Here is a 17,345-nt window from a genome sequence, read left to right on the forward strand (position 1 = left end):
ACAGCACAGTAGTGAAGCCTCTTTACTTATCGCCATGACGACAGCCTACTCTCTGACAAACTTCCAGTACCTTAGGCACAATCACGTCCAGAAGACAGCGTTGTCATGCCAGCAGAGACTGTTGACGAGAAGCCAAAATAGCAGCACGAGAACACGCCAGAAAACCTCACGCATTAAAAAATAATTACGCTTCTGAAATCAGATGAGTAGGATGATACAGCTTTTCAGTGAAGAGGGTGTCTTGCCTGATGACCAGATCTGCATGTGCTCTGGGAACACAAAACCTTGTGAAACAAAACAAACACCTGTGTTGGAATTTCCACGGAAACGGCTTTTTTCCTCCCTCTCGGATCTGTCAATAAACGTACACTAGATTACCAGACAGACTTTTATTTTTTTTTCCTTTAGATAAAATGGCTTAAGTGAGCAAGATACTTTAAAAGAGTGACCAGTTTGCAGTGGTCTGCTATGTTAAGTTCGTGTCCAGTCTACACACATGAACAGGAATTTTACAAAAACAATTACTGCCATATAGTGATATATATTTACAGCATTCATAACGAAATATATTTCTCAAAGACAAAAAAAGACATTTTGTAACCATATTTGGCTCTGTCCAGTGCTTAGGCGCACATACGGAGACAGTGTGTTGTCAAACAAAATGCTCCCAGCCCCACATAAGATTCCATGTGACAAGAACTCTGACAAATCTCACGCACCTGCCCAACACTTCCAACCCGTGAACTGACAAGTATAAGACAGCTTCCTTACAGAGAAAAATACAGTGCAGCTGAGTGAGGCAATGACGCATGGTGATTTCACATATTTCTGAAGGCTCCGCCTTCGACTGCGAGGCAGCAGCCTGGGCCAGCTGGACGCTCGCTGCTGATTGGTTGAGTGAGTCGACGGCGCGGGTCAGCCGGAGCCCAGGTGTCCGAGCGGTTCGCGGGTGGAGCGGTGCTTCTAGTGCATGCGCATGTGCAGGCTGTGCTTGGGTCCGTCAACGCGCTCCAGCTTCTCAAAGTGCTTGCGGGCGTTGCGGATGTTGATGAGCGTAGCCGCAGAGGCTGGGGGGGGGGGGGGGGGGGGGCAGGTGTTACTGACAGGGCCCCAAAAAAACACCTCACACTATGTGCCATTATATCAGCATCTTTCATTTTGGATAAATACATCATCACATGGGTAAATAAATCATATTTATATCATATTTATATCAGTGAAGTCCATAAAACAGTGAAGATCCATAAACGTGGATAAATGCGTATTTACTAGGAATAAATATACTATACTTGAGAAGTGCAGATTCACTATGAATAAATACATTAAAATGAAAGCATATTTACCAGGGATAAGATTCATTTTAACACACACCCACAAATTCAGACAGACAGAAAAACGTGCTATACTCACGTATGGACGGGTCCGACATAATCACCATGACATAGGTGTTGGAGGTGAAGACATCGATGAAAGCAGCGAAGTTGGAGTTTCGCACCTCCATGCTCTGGAAGGAGGCGGCCAGTTTACTGCAAGTTCAGACGGAGGGAAGGACACACGGGTCAGTGTGGAGTGAGAAGGGCCACAGGATCACAGGATGTGTGAGCTTGCTGACACTGAGGACACAGTACAGTCTAATACCTGCATTTGACCATATGAAGCTGCAGTGAATAAATGCACGGTTTTCTTAAAAGGTGCCAAACTGCAGTACAGCCTATATTACATACAGCACATTGTGCAGTACAGCACCTTCATTCTGAGCCTGGTCTCACCTGCAGCTCAGCTTGAACTGCTTGATGATGTTGCTGATCTTCTCGAACCTGTGTGCGTCTCGCTGCTCCCTGCACTGGTAGTGTGAGATCACCTAGGAGACAGCAGGATGCACAACACGTCAGACCTCTGCGGCATTAAATAAGAACAGGATAATCCCTAAATTACAAAACAACCCCAGTGTGCTGGAGAAAGCCTGGAAGCAATTTGCAAACAGTAAGTTAAAAGATAAAATTACTTAAAATGAGTGTTAGTATTTATTAGATTAATGGGACTTGCTCAGATTTTAGGCGAATTCCAGAGAACAGCAAACCAGGCTCTGACTGAATTGAGGGAGCTGCCCCCTCATACTGTAAGAACAGGAGGGGTACTGCATTACGGTACTATTTGGAATGCTTTTTTCAAAATTCTGAGTCAGTGTTCCAGAACTCCATTGCTTTCAAATTCAATTACCAGTACTGATCGTTACATCAGCAATAGAATGTTCAGTTAAGAAGGTTCTAATCGCATATTTGCAATCTTGCACCTTAAAGGGTGGCCTCCTACACCCATGCTGAAAGGCTTTAGAGTGCTCCAAGTCTGAGCCCAGCAGCCAGGGCTGTCACTGTCTGCTCGAAGCCATGGCAAATCCCCCCCCCCCATCCCCCCCCCCCCCCCCCCCCCCCAACTTTGTCCGGTCTCCCTGTCCCTCTCTCACCAGGAAGGTGGCTCTCTCGAAGAGCAGCACTTCGTCAGCCTCAATGATCTGGGCAAAGTTGCGCAGGTTGGACTCCAGCTGCTGCACATTGGGGATCAGCTGGTAGACAATGCTGGACCAGGCCTGGACAGAGAGAGGGGCCAGCCATTACATCCACATTACATAACACTCGTCCAGCTGGTTCTCTTATCTACAGCAACTTGCAAAGAGCAGCAGTGTGACAGAAGAGAACAATGAATGAAGAACACTTTAAGAGCCAGTTTTCAACAAAGGACCCAACACTGTGGCAGAGCCCTTACTGTGGGACCTTACTACGAGCTGTGTTAGATGCACAGGTCTTCAATACTTGCAATTATGTCCACAAATATTTCTGTAGTCCTGTAGCCACACCCCACACTTGCTCTCTTTACAAGTGGGGTTACATAACTACCACTAATGAACAGAGTGCTGAAATATCGTGGCTGCAGGGACTCTAGAATAGATAGCATTCCAGCAGCAGGTCAGTAGCAAACACTAAGCAAACACCAACCCAACACACGCACGCACGCACGCACGCACACACCTTGCGGTTTACTGCATTCCCGGCTGTCCGAAATGAGACACAACGTTCTAGACCAATATTACACATGCACAGACACACAGACACACACACACACAAATCACCTTGTACAGTGTCTCGTCCCATATAGAGGTCCTGAAGCAGATGCAGGCGAGAGGGCGGGAGAGCCTCTTCAGATCCTCTTCACGCTCCTTAAAGATCTGGAAGCAAAGCACGAAACCCACAGACATCAATACTGGTAGTGCGGCTTCAGGCTGGAGTACTCCTGCATATGGGAACTATGGAGTGTCTATACGAGAGTGAGCGCTGGTGGCAATTGGGTACACGCACACACATCTGGTTTTACATCAGTGTACTGTACGCGTGGATGTATACGTGTATAGATGCGTGTTTGTAGGGGATACTGAAATTAATGTGTGTATGTGCGTGCATGTCTGTTGTGCATGTATACGTGCGTTTCTCACCACATCTCTCTGGTCCTCTTGCACCAGGTCCATCTTGTGCACCAGGCAGAAGACCTTGGCATCAGGGGAGTTCTGCAGAATGGCCTCCAGGCAGGACTGGTAGTAGTGCATGTCCTTCTCCAGCTCGCGGCTCTCCACATCGAACACGTAGATCAGCACCTCCACATTGCGGAAGATGTTGTCCCGCTGGCTGGTGAAGTAGTTCTCCATGAAAGTGTCCTGTCTGTGGAAAGATACGGCACACCTTAAGGAGTGGTATTGGAGGACTCAATATCACAGCAGTCTTTAAAATATAGAAGCATTTCTAGAGACCTACATAAAAGCACTTTCAGGGGATCATGGTGTAGCAAGGACAGGAGAAAGCAACTTTCTGGGAACATTCTTAATAAGTGGCTAATAAAAATGCATCCGATATATTTTCCTGCTAACCTTGTACATGAAAATATTTTTCATGTAATTAACGTCTGGGAGGGTGGTGGATTATTTGTGTCAGTTACTTTGACAGTGTAAATAATGCATGGCTAGTTAGGGGAATCTGTGTTGCAGCTGAATGACAGCTATCCTTGATTCTAAAGGATGGACTACAATCCCTCCTCCATCCACACTATTCATAGAACGGCTTGCGGGTTGCCATTTGGAAGTCACACCACTCCTCTATTTCGTGCCAAATCTCCTGTAGTACTGTGTGGGGTTTTCAGTGCAAAATGTGTCACTGGCTTGTGAAGGAGCACACTGGAAGAGTATGCTCTTTGCGCACCACTGAGGACGGCACAGCGGCGATAGGGAGGGGCACAAACAGCAGACTGGATAAATGATAAATGTTTGTCCAAATTCCTGTGGCCATACAGCATGTCCACAAGCCTGTTCCACAGCCTCACAGCATGATCGCCTCTCTGAGTGCACATCAGGACGCCCGTGTCTGACTTATGCGTCTGAATGTTGAGCAATGGCTTCCAGCTGAAGCAGTCTAATGTCTTTTCAAGGACAGCAACAGAAACGATCCCTCCAAGTCTGAAATTCAATACTGGAGAAGCCAGCTGCAGGAATCTCAGCAGACCAAATGCGAAAGGGAGGGGGTCAGCTCAACACCAGAGCAGGGAAGAGAGGGGCCGGGGGGGGGGGGGAGAATGGCTTACAAGTGGCAATCAAGTGACAAAGTGTCACGCGGCCACACTCACCCTCCACAGTCCCAAAGGTTCAAGACCAGGTTGCCCAGGAAACGGACATGTGAGTGCTCCACATCGACTGTGAAAAAGAGAGTGGGAGTCATACATATTATTGGTTTCAGATGGCTTCTCGGGCAGAGACAGCACACACATTCAAAAGGGTCACACTTGGCCACCAGATCACGCTACTGGCAGCTTTGCATAAGTGCTAAGAGTCAGCCACAGCTTCCTCTTACAGTGTGCTTGATAAATTAGGTTTTTCCACTAAGAGGGAACAATGGCCGGTTTCGCTTTCAGTTCTGCATGCATCAAGTGAAAATCTGTCAGCAGAGTGACCGAGGGTGTTTAGGCCACGGCACGGTGCTTACTGGTGGCCCCCAGACGGCGCGTGTCTCGGGCAATATAATTGGCGAAGATAATTGACCTCATGCTGGTCTTCCCAGATCCACTCTTTCCCATCAGCAGCACCTGTAACAACAGGCACACACACACACATCACTGCACTCACTGCAGCAAACACCAGGCAAGGAAAATATGATTACACAATAATATTATAGTCATAAACAAGAAACAATAGTGCCCTCTGCTGGAGAGTCCACAACAACAGCGCTGACTTCTTTCACAGTGAAAGCAGGTGTAAACCTCAGGCTTCACCAGGGTGGGATACGTTTAGCTTCTTGAGGCAACTATTCGGCATTTGGCAATATCACAAATTTTGTGATATTGCCATTCACAAATGATCCGATATAGTAAGAAAAGATCTATATATATGATCCAGCTTACACAATCACGTCACAGTGTACACATACAACCAAAATGAGGTTGAGGGTGAAAAACGTATTGCCATCATGTTTAACCGAAGGAAGGACAGCACTGGCACAATTGATGATGAGGTCGAGTCAGAACCGTAAACAATTATGCTGGCAGTGTTGCTAGAGACCAAACCAAACATAAGATTAAGGGAATTTAAATAGATATTTTTCTACGATTCATAACATGGATCAATGCACAAAAGCGAAAGAGCTGAACCTTTAACTGCTTTCTAAAGTCACAATACTTGTAATGAACCTATAAGGGTACTCTTGTGTAATATAAGTGTTTTGTTGTTTTAAACAACAGAACATATCACTGAAAACAGGGAAATTATCCCTTTATTAAAGGTCCATTTTTGTTAGTACCACTGCACACAGCTGAAAAGAGAACCAAGCATTTAGCAGCTGAGATCACTTAGAGTTTCTCTGCATGTGCACATTCGATCTTACAAGAATCATGCAATTTGCTCACCTTTTTCTTCATGGCTGTGCTCGACATCGCCTCCTACCAGCCACCAAAATCACACTATCTCGTTCCCGAGAGCACACCTATCCTCTCCTTCTGTGCCCTTTGGTAGCGCTGTCTCTGTTCTCGATGATCTTCTCAGATCTTCGTCCTACAATGGAAAGAAGAAACGATTTAAGAAGCCAAGTCCGAACACCATATACCAACAAACACATACAATCGGTTCACGCATACAGAAAATATTTCAGAACTGTACGCTTACAAAGGACAGCAAGTGTGTACCTTAACACAGCCTACAGAGTAAGGTTCCAAATAAAAACACTCCTTACATAACTAAGGGTAACGCGAAGGTGCGATAATGTCTTAAGACCTCTACGTTAAAGAAGGCAGAAGCACAATGAATCAGTGCTGATCCACCTGGTCGGTGAAACATGAGACTGTTGATAAAACACAGCTTGAACGGATCTGCTACTGTATTTCTTGAGTTTGGTATTTTTGTTTGATACGCTGTCAAGATCTTGTCTTAAACCCAAGCCAACCTAAAGCTGTCTTCTGTGTGGAATTGCAGTCTAGAAGTCCTAAGCAGCAGACGGAGTATCAGAGTATCTTAAGGTTCTCAATTAATGCAGCTAACTGATCTGAAAATGGACATTAGGGTCGATCGTGAATTGGCCTAATTTTGAAACATCATAGTTAGAGCTACTGTAAATGTGACAGCTTCCACACAGTTATATCACAAAGATACAATCTAGCTGGCTAGCTAGCTAACTCAGCGAGTTATAATAAAATAAACACCACTTAGCAAACGTTAGGCAAGAGACTTTGCCATTTTATTCGTGACATCAAGATACGTATTTTACCCAACTAGATTAGCTAACGAGTACATTTATCAGAATAATACCTAGTTAACCAGCAAACAACAGGCTGACCACTAGGATATATCGCAGCTTTACACAGAAAACATATTAATCAGATGAACAAAGTTTAAAGTTAACACATTACTGCGCTGCACCTGCTTTGTGTTTTCAGCAAGTCTTCTGGCCAAGTAGCCAACGATAGCTAATATCACTAAAAACCCAAGTTGCGTTAGCTAGCTAGTAAAAGTAAGAAGCTAACATTCGCGGAGTAGCCAAAAAAACATCCTAGCATGCGACAACAAGCTGCCTGGCATTTTATAAGCAAGTTAATGAAAGTTTCAGAAACGCTTATTTTCAAAACTTAAAACAGAAGCTGCATACTATTATTTTAATCCGCGTCAATACAATTTCTTGATGTGTTCAATCATATTCCAGGAAGCTAAGTCTCAGGCCCAAAACAGGAATCTCTACACTCATTTCCACGTGACCGCCAGTGTCGTCACACTTATGGTGGAGCATCGTGTGATGATAGGTAGACACCACCCGTGTTTTCGGTGATATTCCGATCACGTGCTTAAAAGATTCACGGATTCATTAAATTGCATTTTTATATAAGCGGTACGCCCATATACAATATTCAAATAAACAAGCCTAATTGCGCAACATTAATTAGAAAAAAAAATAAAAATAAAAAACTATATTTTTATGGTTTGTAATGTGTGAATTCACAATTTATATTTTGGCTCCAAGTTAGTGAAATTCACTTGCATTTAGTGCTTCAGTGATGTTATATCACTCGCTAGCCTGGGGATGTTGTTAGTCAGGACGTTCTTGCTCATACAACTCATGAAATATATGACACCCTTGGCTTGTCCAGGCCTCTGTACCTGCCTGAGGTGAGCATCCTGGTCCTGATCACAGTGGTGTGCATGCTCCTCTTCCTGCTGGGCATGGGTGGCAACCTTAGCACCCTGCTGGTGTTTCACTGCTGCTGGAAACTGTGCTCCACCACCAGCCTGTACCAGGCCATGACCTGGGTCTCCAGGGTTAACTTCCATTACTAGCATGGCTATTTTACATATTTATTACAGCTTTAACCTGGGTCACATGCCATGGCTGCATACCTCCACCTCCAGCAAGTCAGACTCTACTGTCTCACAGAGAGGATGGGAGTCGATTAGCTCAGTGGGATGATGGTGTGATGCGCATTACTTTCAGATGTACTGCAAGACTGCAGTACAGAACTGCCAATGCATGCGCTGCTTTTTAGAGTTTGGGTTGCATTTCTGAATGCTGTGCAAATGGCATCTTTCAGTAATGTGGATACATACAGATAATAGATGAGGCACTCTAAGCTATGGGGCAGCACTGGAATCCCAGAGCAAATTGTTAAGGGGAAAGTGGTGCCTATTGTGGGAACATCATGAGGCACACTCATTTATTTTTATTGTTTGGAAAGCATTTGAGCGTCATGTACAGAAATGGACCCAATAAATAAAACTACTATTAATTATATTCTTAAAAATAATCATTTCCACCCTGTATCACACAATTCCTCTGGCCTAGTACAGGGACACCAGAGCGTGAGGAGTGGGTTGATGAAGTAACATTTCTCAGTAGGCTGAATTGCTGACAGGACTATGGCATTAAGCATCAATTCCCAGGGACTATAAAGGCAGTATACTGCATACATTGTCCTGCACTCCAAAGTAACCTTTTTTTAAACCAACCTTTATTTCCTGTGAGTTTTCATAAAAAGAAATCCCCATATGCCCTTGAAATGCAGTGAAATGTATGTTAGAACACATGCACAGGCACAAGGATGTCAGCTTTGTGGAAAATGCTGCCATTTGGAAGCTGGTGCAATATGACGGGTGGTGTTTCAATAATCCTGAAACAGTTTGTCTCTGTCAAAACTTTTCACCTAAATCTAATGAATCACATCTTTCTCCCCATAAAAGATTGTACCATACATTTACGGGTTGAACTAGTGTACAATGTTCAGAAACCCTGGATTTTTATTTATTTTCTTTAAGGGCGGTGATCTGTGACCCACTCATTTCCTGTTTAGGATCAGTGGTAGTGACCTTGGCCCTCAGCTGGCTGTAGTTCCACATGGGGGGTACTCTGTTCTTCCAGTGCAGTGGGAGAGAATGAGGGAGAGGAGGAAGAGGATGGCAGCATGGCGCAGGACACAGCCATGCTAAAGTTCAACCTGGTCGCTGAGCCTTTCCCATTTCAGAGCCTCCATCCACCCTGTCCTCCAAAACCCACAGTGCGCGGCCCCGTTCCACCCCACCCGCACTGTATGCTCCTTGCGCAATGACCCGGCAACACTGCTGGATACTCTCCCGTCAGACACAGACCTCCGCACCCTGAGTGACTTGCAGATTTCCACAGCACCTCTATGGCAGAATGCTTCAGATATTTCTGAGTACTACATCACACCCCCTGGTGTTCATGATGGGTGGGCAACGAAAGACAGCTTATCCAAAAAATATACAAAGTATGTGCCATGCAATGAATCTTCTGAAATGCATACATTATTGCTGCCTTTTACTAAATGTGTACATACTGCTGCAGATTTTTATTTTTTTAAATGCGACTGACATGTAAACACCTCTGCAATACATCCTCGTGTCACATCATAAGAAAGAACGTTGAAAACACAAGTCAGACCACGGGCAAAACTTCTAAATAAGGACTATAATTTATTTGCCATATTAAATATATTATCTATGATTGTTACAATTTAGTAATAACATAATACATGGCAGTTTATCTTTAACATGAGTTTATGAAAAAAATAAAACAATAAAACAATAAAGATAAAAACATAAAGGAAACACAAAACAATTAATGCTGATAAAGTACACAGTTTTTTTGGAATGTATAATATTTGTCTTTTAAAAATGCGATGGAAAAGGCGACGTAGCAGGCTCTGCAGTCCCCACATTCCACAGACAGTGGTGGGAGAGGAGGAGGAGGAGGAGGAGGAGGAGCTGAAAGCAGACTGATCCTACAGCGCGCCTGAGTGTCCCCTTAACGCCACTGGGATCCCAGCCGCTCAGGACGGCAAAGCCTTTAATGGTTTCCATGTCAATCATCAGCGATCGACACCACACAGAGCCCCGCCCATTAAGGGCTCCAACAGAGCCCGCTCTTCTCGATGGCGAAGCGTTCGTCCAGGCAGACGCAAACTGAGCTTAAACCCTCACAAACCGACATACCGAGGCCCAACAGCATGGGAGCAGTACTATGCAAGTCACGCGGTCCACAATTTTGGTCTTCTACTAAAACAACATACCCGCAGATCTACCCTTATCCCAGTCCCAACTCTGCTCCCCAAAAACAACAACGTGCTGTCATCATGTCAGAACATAGAGGCCACTTCTCTCATGTTAAAAGGAGGCTGGTGCACAACAGGCTAGAGGAGTATTCATTATGGCAATTGTGAGGCTACATCCGGCCCGTGGCTAAAATGTTTAAAGAACTGCTTTAGTCCCAGTTATAGAACACAGAACACACAAATGTAGAGCTTTACACATTACGAATGTCCTGAAGTGTGGGCAGTAACATTTAGCGCATACTCTGACGTGAGGAGTGGTAGTCCACTGGACAGACATAGCTCTCTTGATTAAGTACTCAAGATAATAAGGACATGATCAATGTAGGTATCAATATCTTGTCTGCATGAATATGGGAGGGGGGTTGGAACACACATATTGATTGGTCCTTTTGGGGGTTGGTGGTTGCATCCTTGCATTTTATTTGCACAGGGAACACAGCAAAAAAAAATAGAACAACTCTTCTAGAAATGTTTGTAAAACAATAAGCAGCAGCAGCTCTGGTTCCCTGTGTGTAGAACATACTGACAGATGCAATATGTGAAGGCAGCTTCCATATTAAAGTAGCATAGGCAGCTCAGAGCCAAGTGTGTACAGTCCATATTAGAGATATGGAAATCCAACCCTTGTTATATCATGACTGCGGAGACAGCCAACAACACCCCAGCCATGCCAACATTCCTACCGGATCCATCCACAGATATCCTTAGACTCAGAAAAGTATGATAAAAGCATGATTCATATTTTCGATATTTAAAAAAAAAAAAAACTTAACGGATTATGTGTCCTCCTCGAGAAAAGATTATTTGGTCACCAAGCCATGAGAGTTCAGTTTCTGAACTTTTGAGCCTTATATCACGCTTCACTGTTTCAAAGTTAACGCCTACTTTAGTCACCAAGAACTACTTTGACATTGACCGTAGGAGGCTTATGGAGATCTGAAAAGGTTTGCTTTTTACTACAGTTGACTCCTTACGACTGAGATGTCTAGGGTGTTTATGTTAGTGAACGGCGCAATGACATTACCATCACGCATGGACATTCTATTCAGCAAAGCTATTTGATGAATATCAGCACTGCCAGGAAGCCTGGATGACCACTCAACATCCAGCACCACAGCTATCAGTTTAAAAAGAATGTGTACAGTACAGGGTCATGACAGCATAACACTCCTTAGTTACACAGTCCACGTTTCTGGATCAATATGAATGACAGGCTCTCCGACACTGATCACATGATCAATTCCACAAACATGTTCCCTGGCAACTGAGTCCAAAGCAGCTAGGGCTAAAAGTGTCAGGAGCAGTAAAGCTGCCTGACAGGAGGCCATAATAGCGTTCCTGGGATTATAAGGTTGCCCTTCCAATAGAAGACGCTGTCTTAAAAATTGGATGGACACAGACTTGAAGGCCATGTGAAGAAGGTGCAGCCAATGCGCAGGCCGCTGTTAAAGCTGCAACGTTATGGTTTTATTTTATATATATTTTATTTTTAAAGATAAATTTTGCTCAAAACTTGTAATATAAAAACTAGCAACAGAAAAATATCTTTGGAATGTGTCCTTTTCCCAAAGGCGCACAGAGCGCCTACCAAGGGTTCATCTCCGGGGTTCTACGCAATAAATGCAGGTGCAGGTGATGCCATACAGGTAATGTGCAGGGTCTTGTATAAAACAGTACTGTGCTCAGAGGTGGAAAGTCCAGCAGTCAGAAAGCAGACATCCATCATGTGTTTTTTTTTTTTTTTTTTTCCATCTATGAACTCGGCCACCTGATTTCACCAATTAGTTCTACCTCTTGGCTGAAAATTTGTGCTAATGAGCAAATCCAGGTGACTGGAACAAAATACATGGAGGACTTCTACTTCCTGAACCGGGATTTCTCACCTGCGACTGTGCTAGGCCCAGCACGCCAGCACGCTAGTAAAAGCTAACGTCAACATAACCCTGGACCTGAGGGGGATAAAGAGACGCTGCAATGGGGGAAGGGGGCTCATTACAGGTACTTCAACATGGAGACAAAGCTTGTGATGACCGAAAAAATAGTCAACAGAACCAGAAGGAAATATTCCTCGTTTCACTAAGGTTATCAGACTTTGACAATAGTCGAGGTCCCGTAGAAACCAAATTTGACAGGGGGTATTGCAGTAGGCATTAAGTATGATACAAAAATGTGTTTAAAAAAGGGTAGAGATGGGGGAAATTAGCTCAAGTACAGTACCCCAATATGTCCAGTCAGCAGTATAGAGACCTGCACGGAGTAGATGAACAGGGATGACTAATGGAAGACAGATTAAAACAGGGAATAAAAAGAAAAACACACAATCCATCAGGACAAATTAAAAACAGCCTCTCCCTCTCTGTTTGGCTAAGCTCCCAAGCACTGAACAGAATTCTCTGGAAAAAAGTATTTCTATGAGCTTGCACCGTCAGGTTTATGCACAGGGGGCTTGCTCAATACTTGGCACGTTGCAGAGAAACTGTTTATTCCCGGATTAATGGAGCAGTTGCCGTTACGGAGAGGGAACACCAGTCTCATAAATAAAATTCACGGTACTTTTTTTTTTTTTTTTTACCTTTCTGAAAGGCCAGATGTCAAATGGGTCAGCTGTTTTAAAAATCTGCCTTAAAGCATAGAAAGTCAATGAAAGGATTGACTGATGTTTGTCTCAGAAATGAATGGGACTTTGCTACTCAAAGATTTTAGTTCCGATGGACAATGGAGGTTGTCCTTTTAGAAACTTCAGTATAACTCTTAGGTACAATGCTGTTTTAGAACAGTATTCTCCACAGATATGAGCAGCTAGTTTACACTAGGAAATAAATGCTTTTATACCCTCGTCTTCATGCTTGCTTGCAAACTCACGGTCCCCAACATCACACACATCTCACAGTCTGTTCACAGTGATGGTGCCAAGGGGGAGGGGGGAGAAACAGGTCTGTAGGTTGTTACAGACCCATGGAACGTATTGCAGTTCCCACTGCCACACGCTCATTACCATAGAGTCTGGGAACATGTCCTGTTCCCCCATTCAGTTATTTCCTTTGTAGCAGAAGGTACTGCACAAGTACAAGTTCTGTTTAACACGAAGAAGTCCCAACAAACTTTCAGCTCATTGCAAACTGAAATGAGCCAACCCTTCTTAATGGTCATCCCTGCATGAAGTCAGACGTGATTTACCCACGCAGCGATGGAGGGACACGATCTCCGACACTGCTAGAATATAACAGTCAAGAGTGACACAGCAGTGTGGGCCCACAGGCATGACACTGCACCTCAGCACGCACATAAACTCTGAAGAAAGCCTTTAGTCTGTCTACCTGGATGTATAAAATGGTACAATTCCTTTACCAAGAGTTCAAACAAATGCAGAAAAGGATTAAAGTGCTCAGTTTGAGCCAAATAGAGAGACATTTATAACAAATGCATATTTCATAGTTTTTTTAAGTAGTGTCTATCTATATATACATAAACACAGTATGTATGTATGTATATATACATATACTGGCAATAGCAGGACAAAGAATCTCTAAAATTCTGTAAGATATAAGTGAGATTCACTGTGTCTCTTAGAAGTCTGTTCTTACTAATGATGTTAGCGGGTTTTTAAAAAATAATTTGAAATGCTTAAAAAAAAAAACTTTAAAAAAATAACTAAAGTAACAGACACCCAACCCCAACCCCTCTTGGAGGAGTATTTTTTCCTTCTTCAAGAGCATGTAAATCCTCTTCATTAAAAAAAATAAAAACTTGGCACCTTCTCTTCTTTTGGCACCTTCTCCCTTTTAAATTTTCTATTTATAACCGTTAGGCAAGACAATATTATTTTAAACAAATGAGAGCACTGTCTGAAAATGTTCAGACATAAAGCTCTCAATGGGATGCCACCTTCTCATTCTACAATGCATCCATGTGGGCGGGGATTTCCATGGAGACCGATGACTGACATCGGGCAGGGACGCCGTTCCACCAAGGCAGTATCCCTTAATTCCGAAACCCTCAGTCACCATAGCGATACCAAAAAATCTCTTTCCCAGGTAGTGTACTATTACATCTGCAGTAAAGGGGATTGGTCTGTATTCTCTGTTCCCTCCCTCCCTCCCTCCCTTCCTCCCACCCCAACAACAGCCCAGGACACTACACAGCATGTCAAAACAGGGACTTTAAGACAACTCCCCATACTTCCAAAACCACACACAAACCCCTATAGTCACAGTTTTCACAGTCATAATTGGTCATGGAAGAGAGGAAAATTAGAAAACAAGGAAAAGTACCTTTTGCGAAAACAAATATAACAATTCCTCTCTGAAGCTAATAATAATAATAATAATAATAATAATCCAAAAAAATAAGGTAAGGAAAGCATTTTCACTGGGATGTAGCAGGCCCTTGAGTGTGAACAGGCGGGGTCGTGTGCTTGGGGGGGCTGCTCTAACGTCCCGCCCTATCTTCCCCTCCCATAGGCGGGGCCAGGACCTACTTGATGACAAAGTACTGGATGAGCACAGCAAAGAGGATGGCCACTGTGGCGAAGCCCAGGAGCAGCAGCAGGGCGAACTGTTCGTCCGTCAGGGCCCCGCCCTTCCTGGGGTGGGCTCCGTGTCCGGCCGTGGCCCCGGGCTCCGCCCGTGCCTCCTCTGGGGGAGCCGGGGCGGGGAGGGCGGCGCTGGGGCTGTGCTGCCCCCACAGCTCGCCCCCGTCCTGGCACTGCCTCCCGGCGGACACCCGCACGCGCCAGTCGCTGCCCGCCGCCACGCACTGCCACGCGTACGAAGCGCCGGAGCCCTTGTACAGCTGAGACGCAGAGAGGAGGGAGACAGGATGTAAGCCTCCAAGTGGAAGATAAAGAACTACATTACCCATATACCTGGTGCCCTTGTTCCACTTTCAAAGTACTCCCACTTGCCCCACCCACCTCCGCCCTCTTCATACCTGCTCCACCTCCCGCCCTCGCAGCAGCTGCAGGCTGTACACAACGGGGTCTCCTCTCATTGGCTGCAAGGCCTCCCATGTGACCTCGTAGCGGTTCCAGTCCAGGAGCTCGATTCGCGGGGCTGTGGAGAGAGAGAGAGAGAGAGGACAGGTGAGCGCGGTGCCGGCGTGGCGGGCGGGCGCTCAGAGCCGCGGTGGGGGCGGGCGCTCACCTCTGAGCTGGGGCGGGGGGGAGCGGGTGGTGCTGAAGCTGTAGAGGGGAGACAGGGGCCCCACGCCGGACTCGTTGTGCGCCTGGATGCTGAAGTGGTACAGCGTGGCCTCGCTCAGCCGCTGCACCTTGAAGGTGTGGCAGGGCCCGCTGTAGATGCACACCAACCTGGGAAGAGACAAAACAAGTGAATAGAAACCCAAACACAAAAGCCCAGACGTAAACCAAAACACAAAAACGCATACAAACACACCAAAACACAACAAAAGGTCACGCATTCAACCGAGATACCAAGTTGGTTAAAGGCTGCTTTACACAGCCTACCTGAGCCTGATCCAGAGCAGGATGAGTAGAATACAAAACTGTAACTGTAACAAACAGCTCCCCCTGCAGGTTCTGATTCACAACCACGTGAGAAGGAAAACAAAGAGCTATAGAAGTACTTCAGCATTACCATTAGCTGTTCCAGATCAGATTTTTCCAGTATCCGGCTGGATAAGAAAACCCTAGCGCATAATATCACCCTGCCGCCCCACCTTACCGGTCAGCACTGGCCTGCATGTGGAGACAGTATTGCGTGGCCCCGCTTAGCTGGGGCCGGCTGGGGCCCTCCCCCCACTTCAGCTTCAGGCTCTGGGGCCCCGGGACGACACACTCCAGGGCCGGGGGGTCGGGAGGGAGGGGCCGGGTTCTGGCCTTCAGGGCTGCGCTGAAGGGCCCCGCCCCAACACTGTTGACGGCCTGCACCCGAACCCTGAGTGAGAGGGACGAAGACGTACGCAGGTAAACCAATCAGAGCAAAGGCAAATGAGGCAGTCTGATTGCACTTACACTGAGTATTTCATTCAGAAAATAAAGAATATACAGCTACTGAAGTATAACAGCAAATGATATTTAGAAACATGATATATGTGAAAGGCGCATTAGTTTTAGTTTTAGTCCATGACCAGTGCAAACAGTCACCTATCACCAGATATACTGACACTGCCACACATATTGAGCAGAACATGAGCAGGCGTTCCTCAATCTCATGACATGCCTCTAACTGTAGCTAACATGCAATTAAGGCCTGGTCATTTCCATCACTGTCCCTGACATAATCCACTTCTTCAGCATGAAGTAATACTCAAACCAGTCTTTCCAGATATCTGACTGTGGCCTCTGATGTAGTAATGTGTGATTTACTGCTAGTAAACAGTCTTGCCTGACTTTCGGCACCTTGCAGTTCTGATACCTGTATGAGGTGTCTGGCTGCAGGTTCTCCACGACGAAGCTGTTTATTCTGCCCACAGACAGGGGGAGCTGCTCCCCAAAGTCTATATTGTAGCCTGTGATTTCTGCGCCGTGGCAACAGGGCTCCTCCCACCGCAACGCCAGGCACGATGAAGCAGGGCCGGGCAGGGTCTCCCCCCCAACCTCCTCCACCAATCGCACTGCGGCAGGCACCGAGCGTGACGTCGTCACCATGGCGATGTCCCCAAAGAGCCCCGCCCCAGCAACATTCACTGCCTGTGAGCAAAAACAAACCTTTGTAAGTGCATCATGACCAGAAATGAAATGGATAAAAGGATAATCCTTTTTTGAGTCACTGAAACATTTACAAATGCCATGCAAACAGTTACACTTGGTCCAGAGGTTAGTTGAGGCAGCAGTGTCTTCTAATGACTGGGTATCCAACAGGTTATGGATTCAATATCGTTCCATCAAAATACTCAGCCGTATGAGGAAACTACAAAAAAATGTAAGCTTTATTAAATTGCTTTGAATTAGCGTATTTGGTAAATGCATGTGTGTGTGTGCGTGTCTCTCACAGGCACTAAGGCTCTTTACCATACCTGAACCCTGCAATAGTAGGTTGTGGCCGGCACCAACCCCCGCACTTCATAACTGAGGGAGGGGCCACAGTACGTCAGCGTCATAGAGCCCTCTGCGGCACCCCACTCCAACCTGAACTCACTCACTTCCGCCCCGTTGCATGCTGGGACCTGGGAAGAGAAAAAAAAACATTTTGCCATGTTGACAGAACACCTTCAGTACCACACTATCACAGAGCATCATGAATGACGAA

General features: G+C 45.5%; 2 protein-coding genes across 4 annotated transcripts in view; both read right to left on the reverse strand.

Moving 5' to 3' along the window:
• Window positions 1–374: 374 nt before the first annotated feature.
• On the reverse strand, window positions 375–7,319 carry LOC118224145 (ras-related GTP-binding protein A). 2 transcript variants are annotated; one of them, XM_035411361.1, is made up of 10 exons: window positions 7,170–7,319; window positions 5,938–6,082; window positions 5,022–5,121; window positions 4,666–4,732; window positions 3,488–3,710; window positions 3,128–3,223; window positions 2,465–2,587; window positions 1,770–1,861; window positions 1,411–1,526; window positions 375–1,067 (listed from the first exon to the last, which is right to left on the reverse strand). In XM_035411361.1, exons 2-10 carry the CDS (start codon window positions 5,962–5,964, stop codon window positions 964–966), a joined length of 948 nt encoding a protein of 315 aa, XP_035267252.1. In that variant the 5' UTR covers window positions 5,965–6,082; window positions 7,170–7,319; the 3' UTR covers window positions 375–963. The 2 variants fall into 2 exon arrangements, with proteins under 2 accessions (XP_035267252.1, XP_035267253.1); XM_035411362.1 differs by lacking the exon at window positions 7,170–7,319 and adding an exon at window positions 6,944–7,149.
• Window positions 7,320–9,475: 2,156 nt separating this feature from the next.
• Window positions 9,476–17,345, reverse strand: part of LOC118223092 (fibronectin type-III domain-containing protein 3A-like) — a 31,442-nt gene continuing 23,572 nt past the window's right edge. For both annotated transcript variants that reach the window (XM_035409228.1, XM_035409229.1), the window contains exons 21-26: window positions 17,113–17,262; window positions 16,512–16,786; window positions 15,819–16,031; window positions 15,279–15,445; window positions 15,067–15,188; window positions 9,476–14,928 (exon numbers count right to left, since the gene is read on the reverse strand). In XM_035409228.1, the coding sequence (XP_035265119.1) occupies window positions 14,611–14,928; window positions 15,067–15,188; window positions 15,279–15,445; window positions 15,819–16,031; window positions 16,512–16,786; window positions 17,113–17,262 (1,245 nt within the window). In that variant the 3' untranslated portion in view covers window positions 9,476–14,610. The remainder of the gene's footprint in view (window positions 14,929–15,066; window positions 15,189–15,278; window positions 15,446–15,818; window positions 16,032–16,511; window positions 16,787–17,112; window positions 17,263–17,345) is intronic.

The sequence above is a fragment of the Anguilla anguilla genome, chromosome 3, assembly GCF_013347855.1.
Source record: "Anguilla anguilla isolate fAngAng1 chromosome 3, fAngAng1.pri, whole genome shotgun sequence".
Lineage (NCBI taxonomy): Eukaryota > Metazoa > Chordata > Actinopteri > Anguilliformes > Anguillidae > Anguilla > Anguilla anguilla.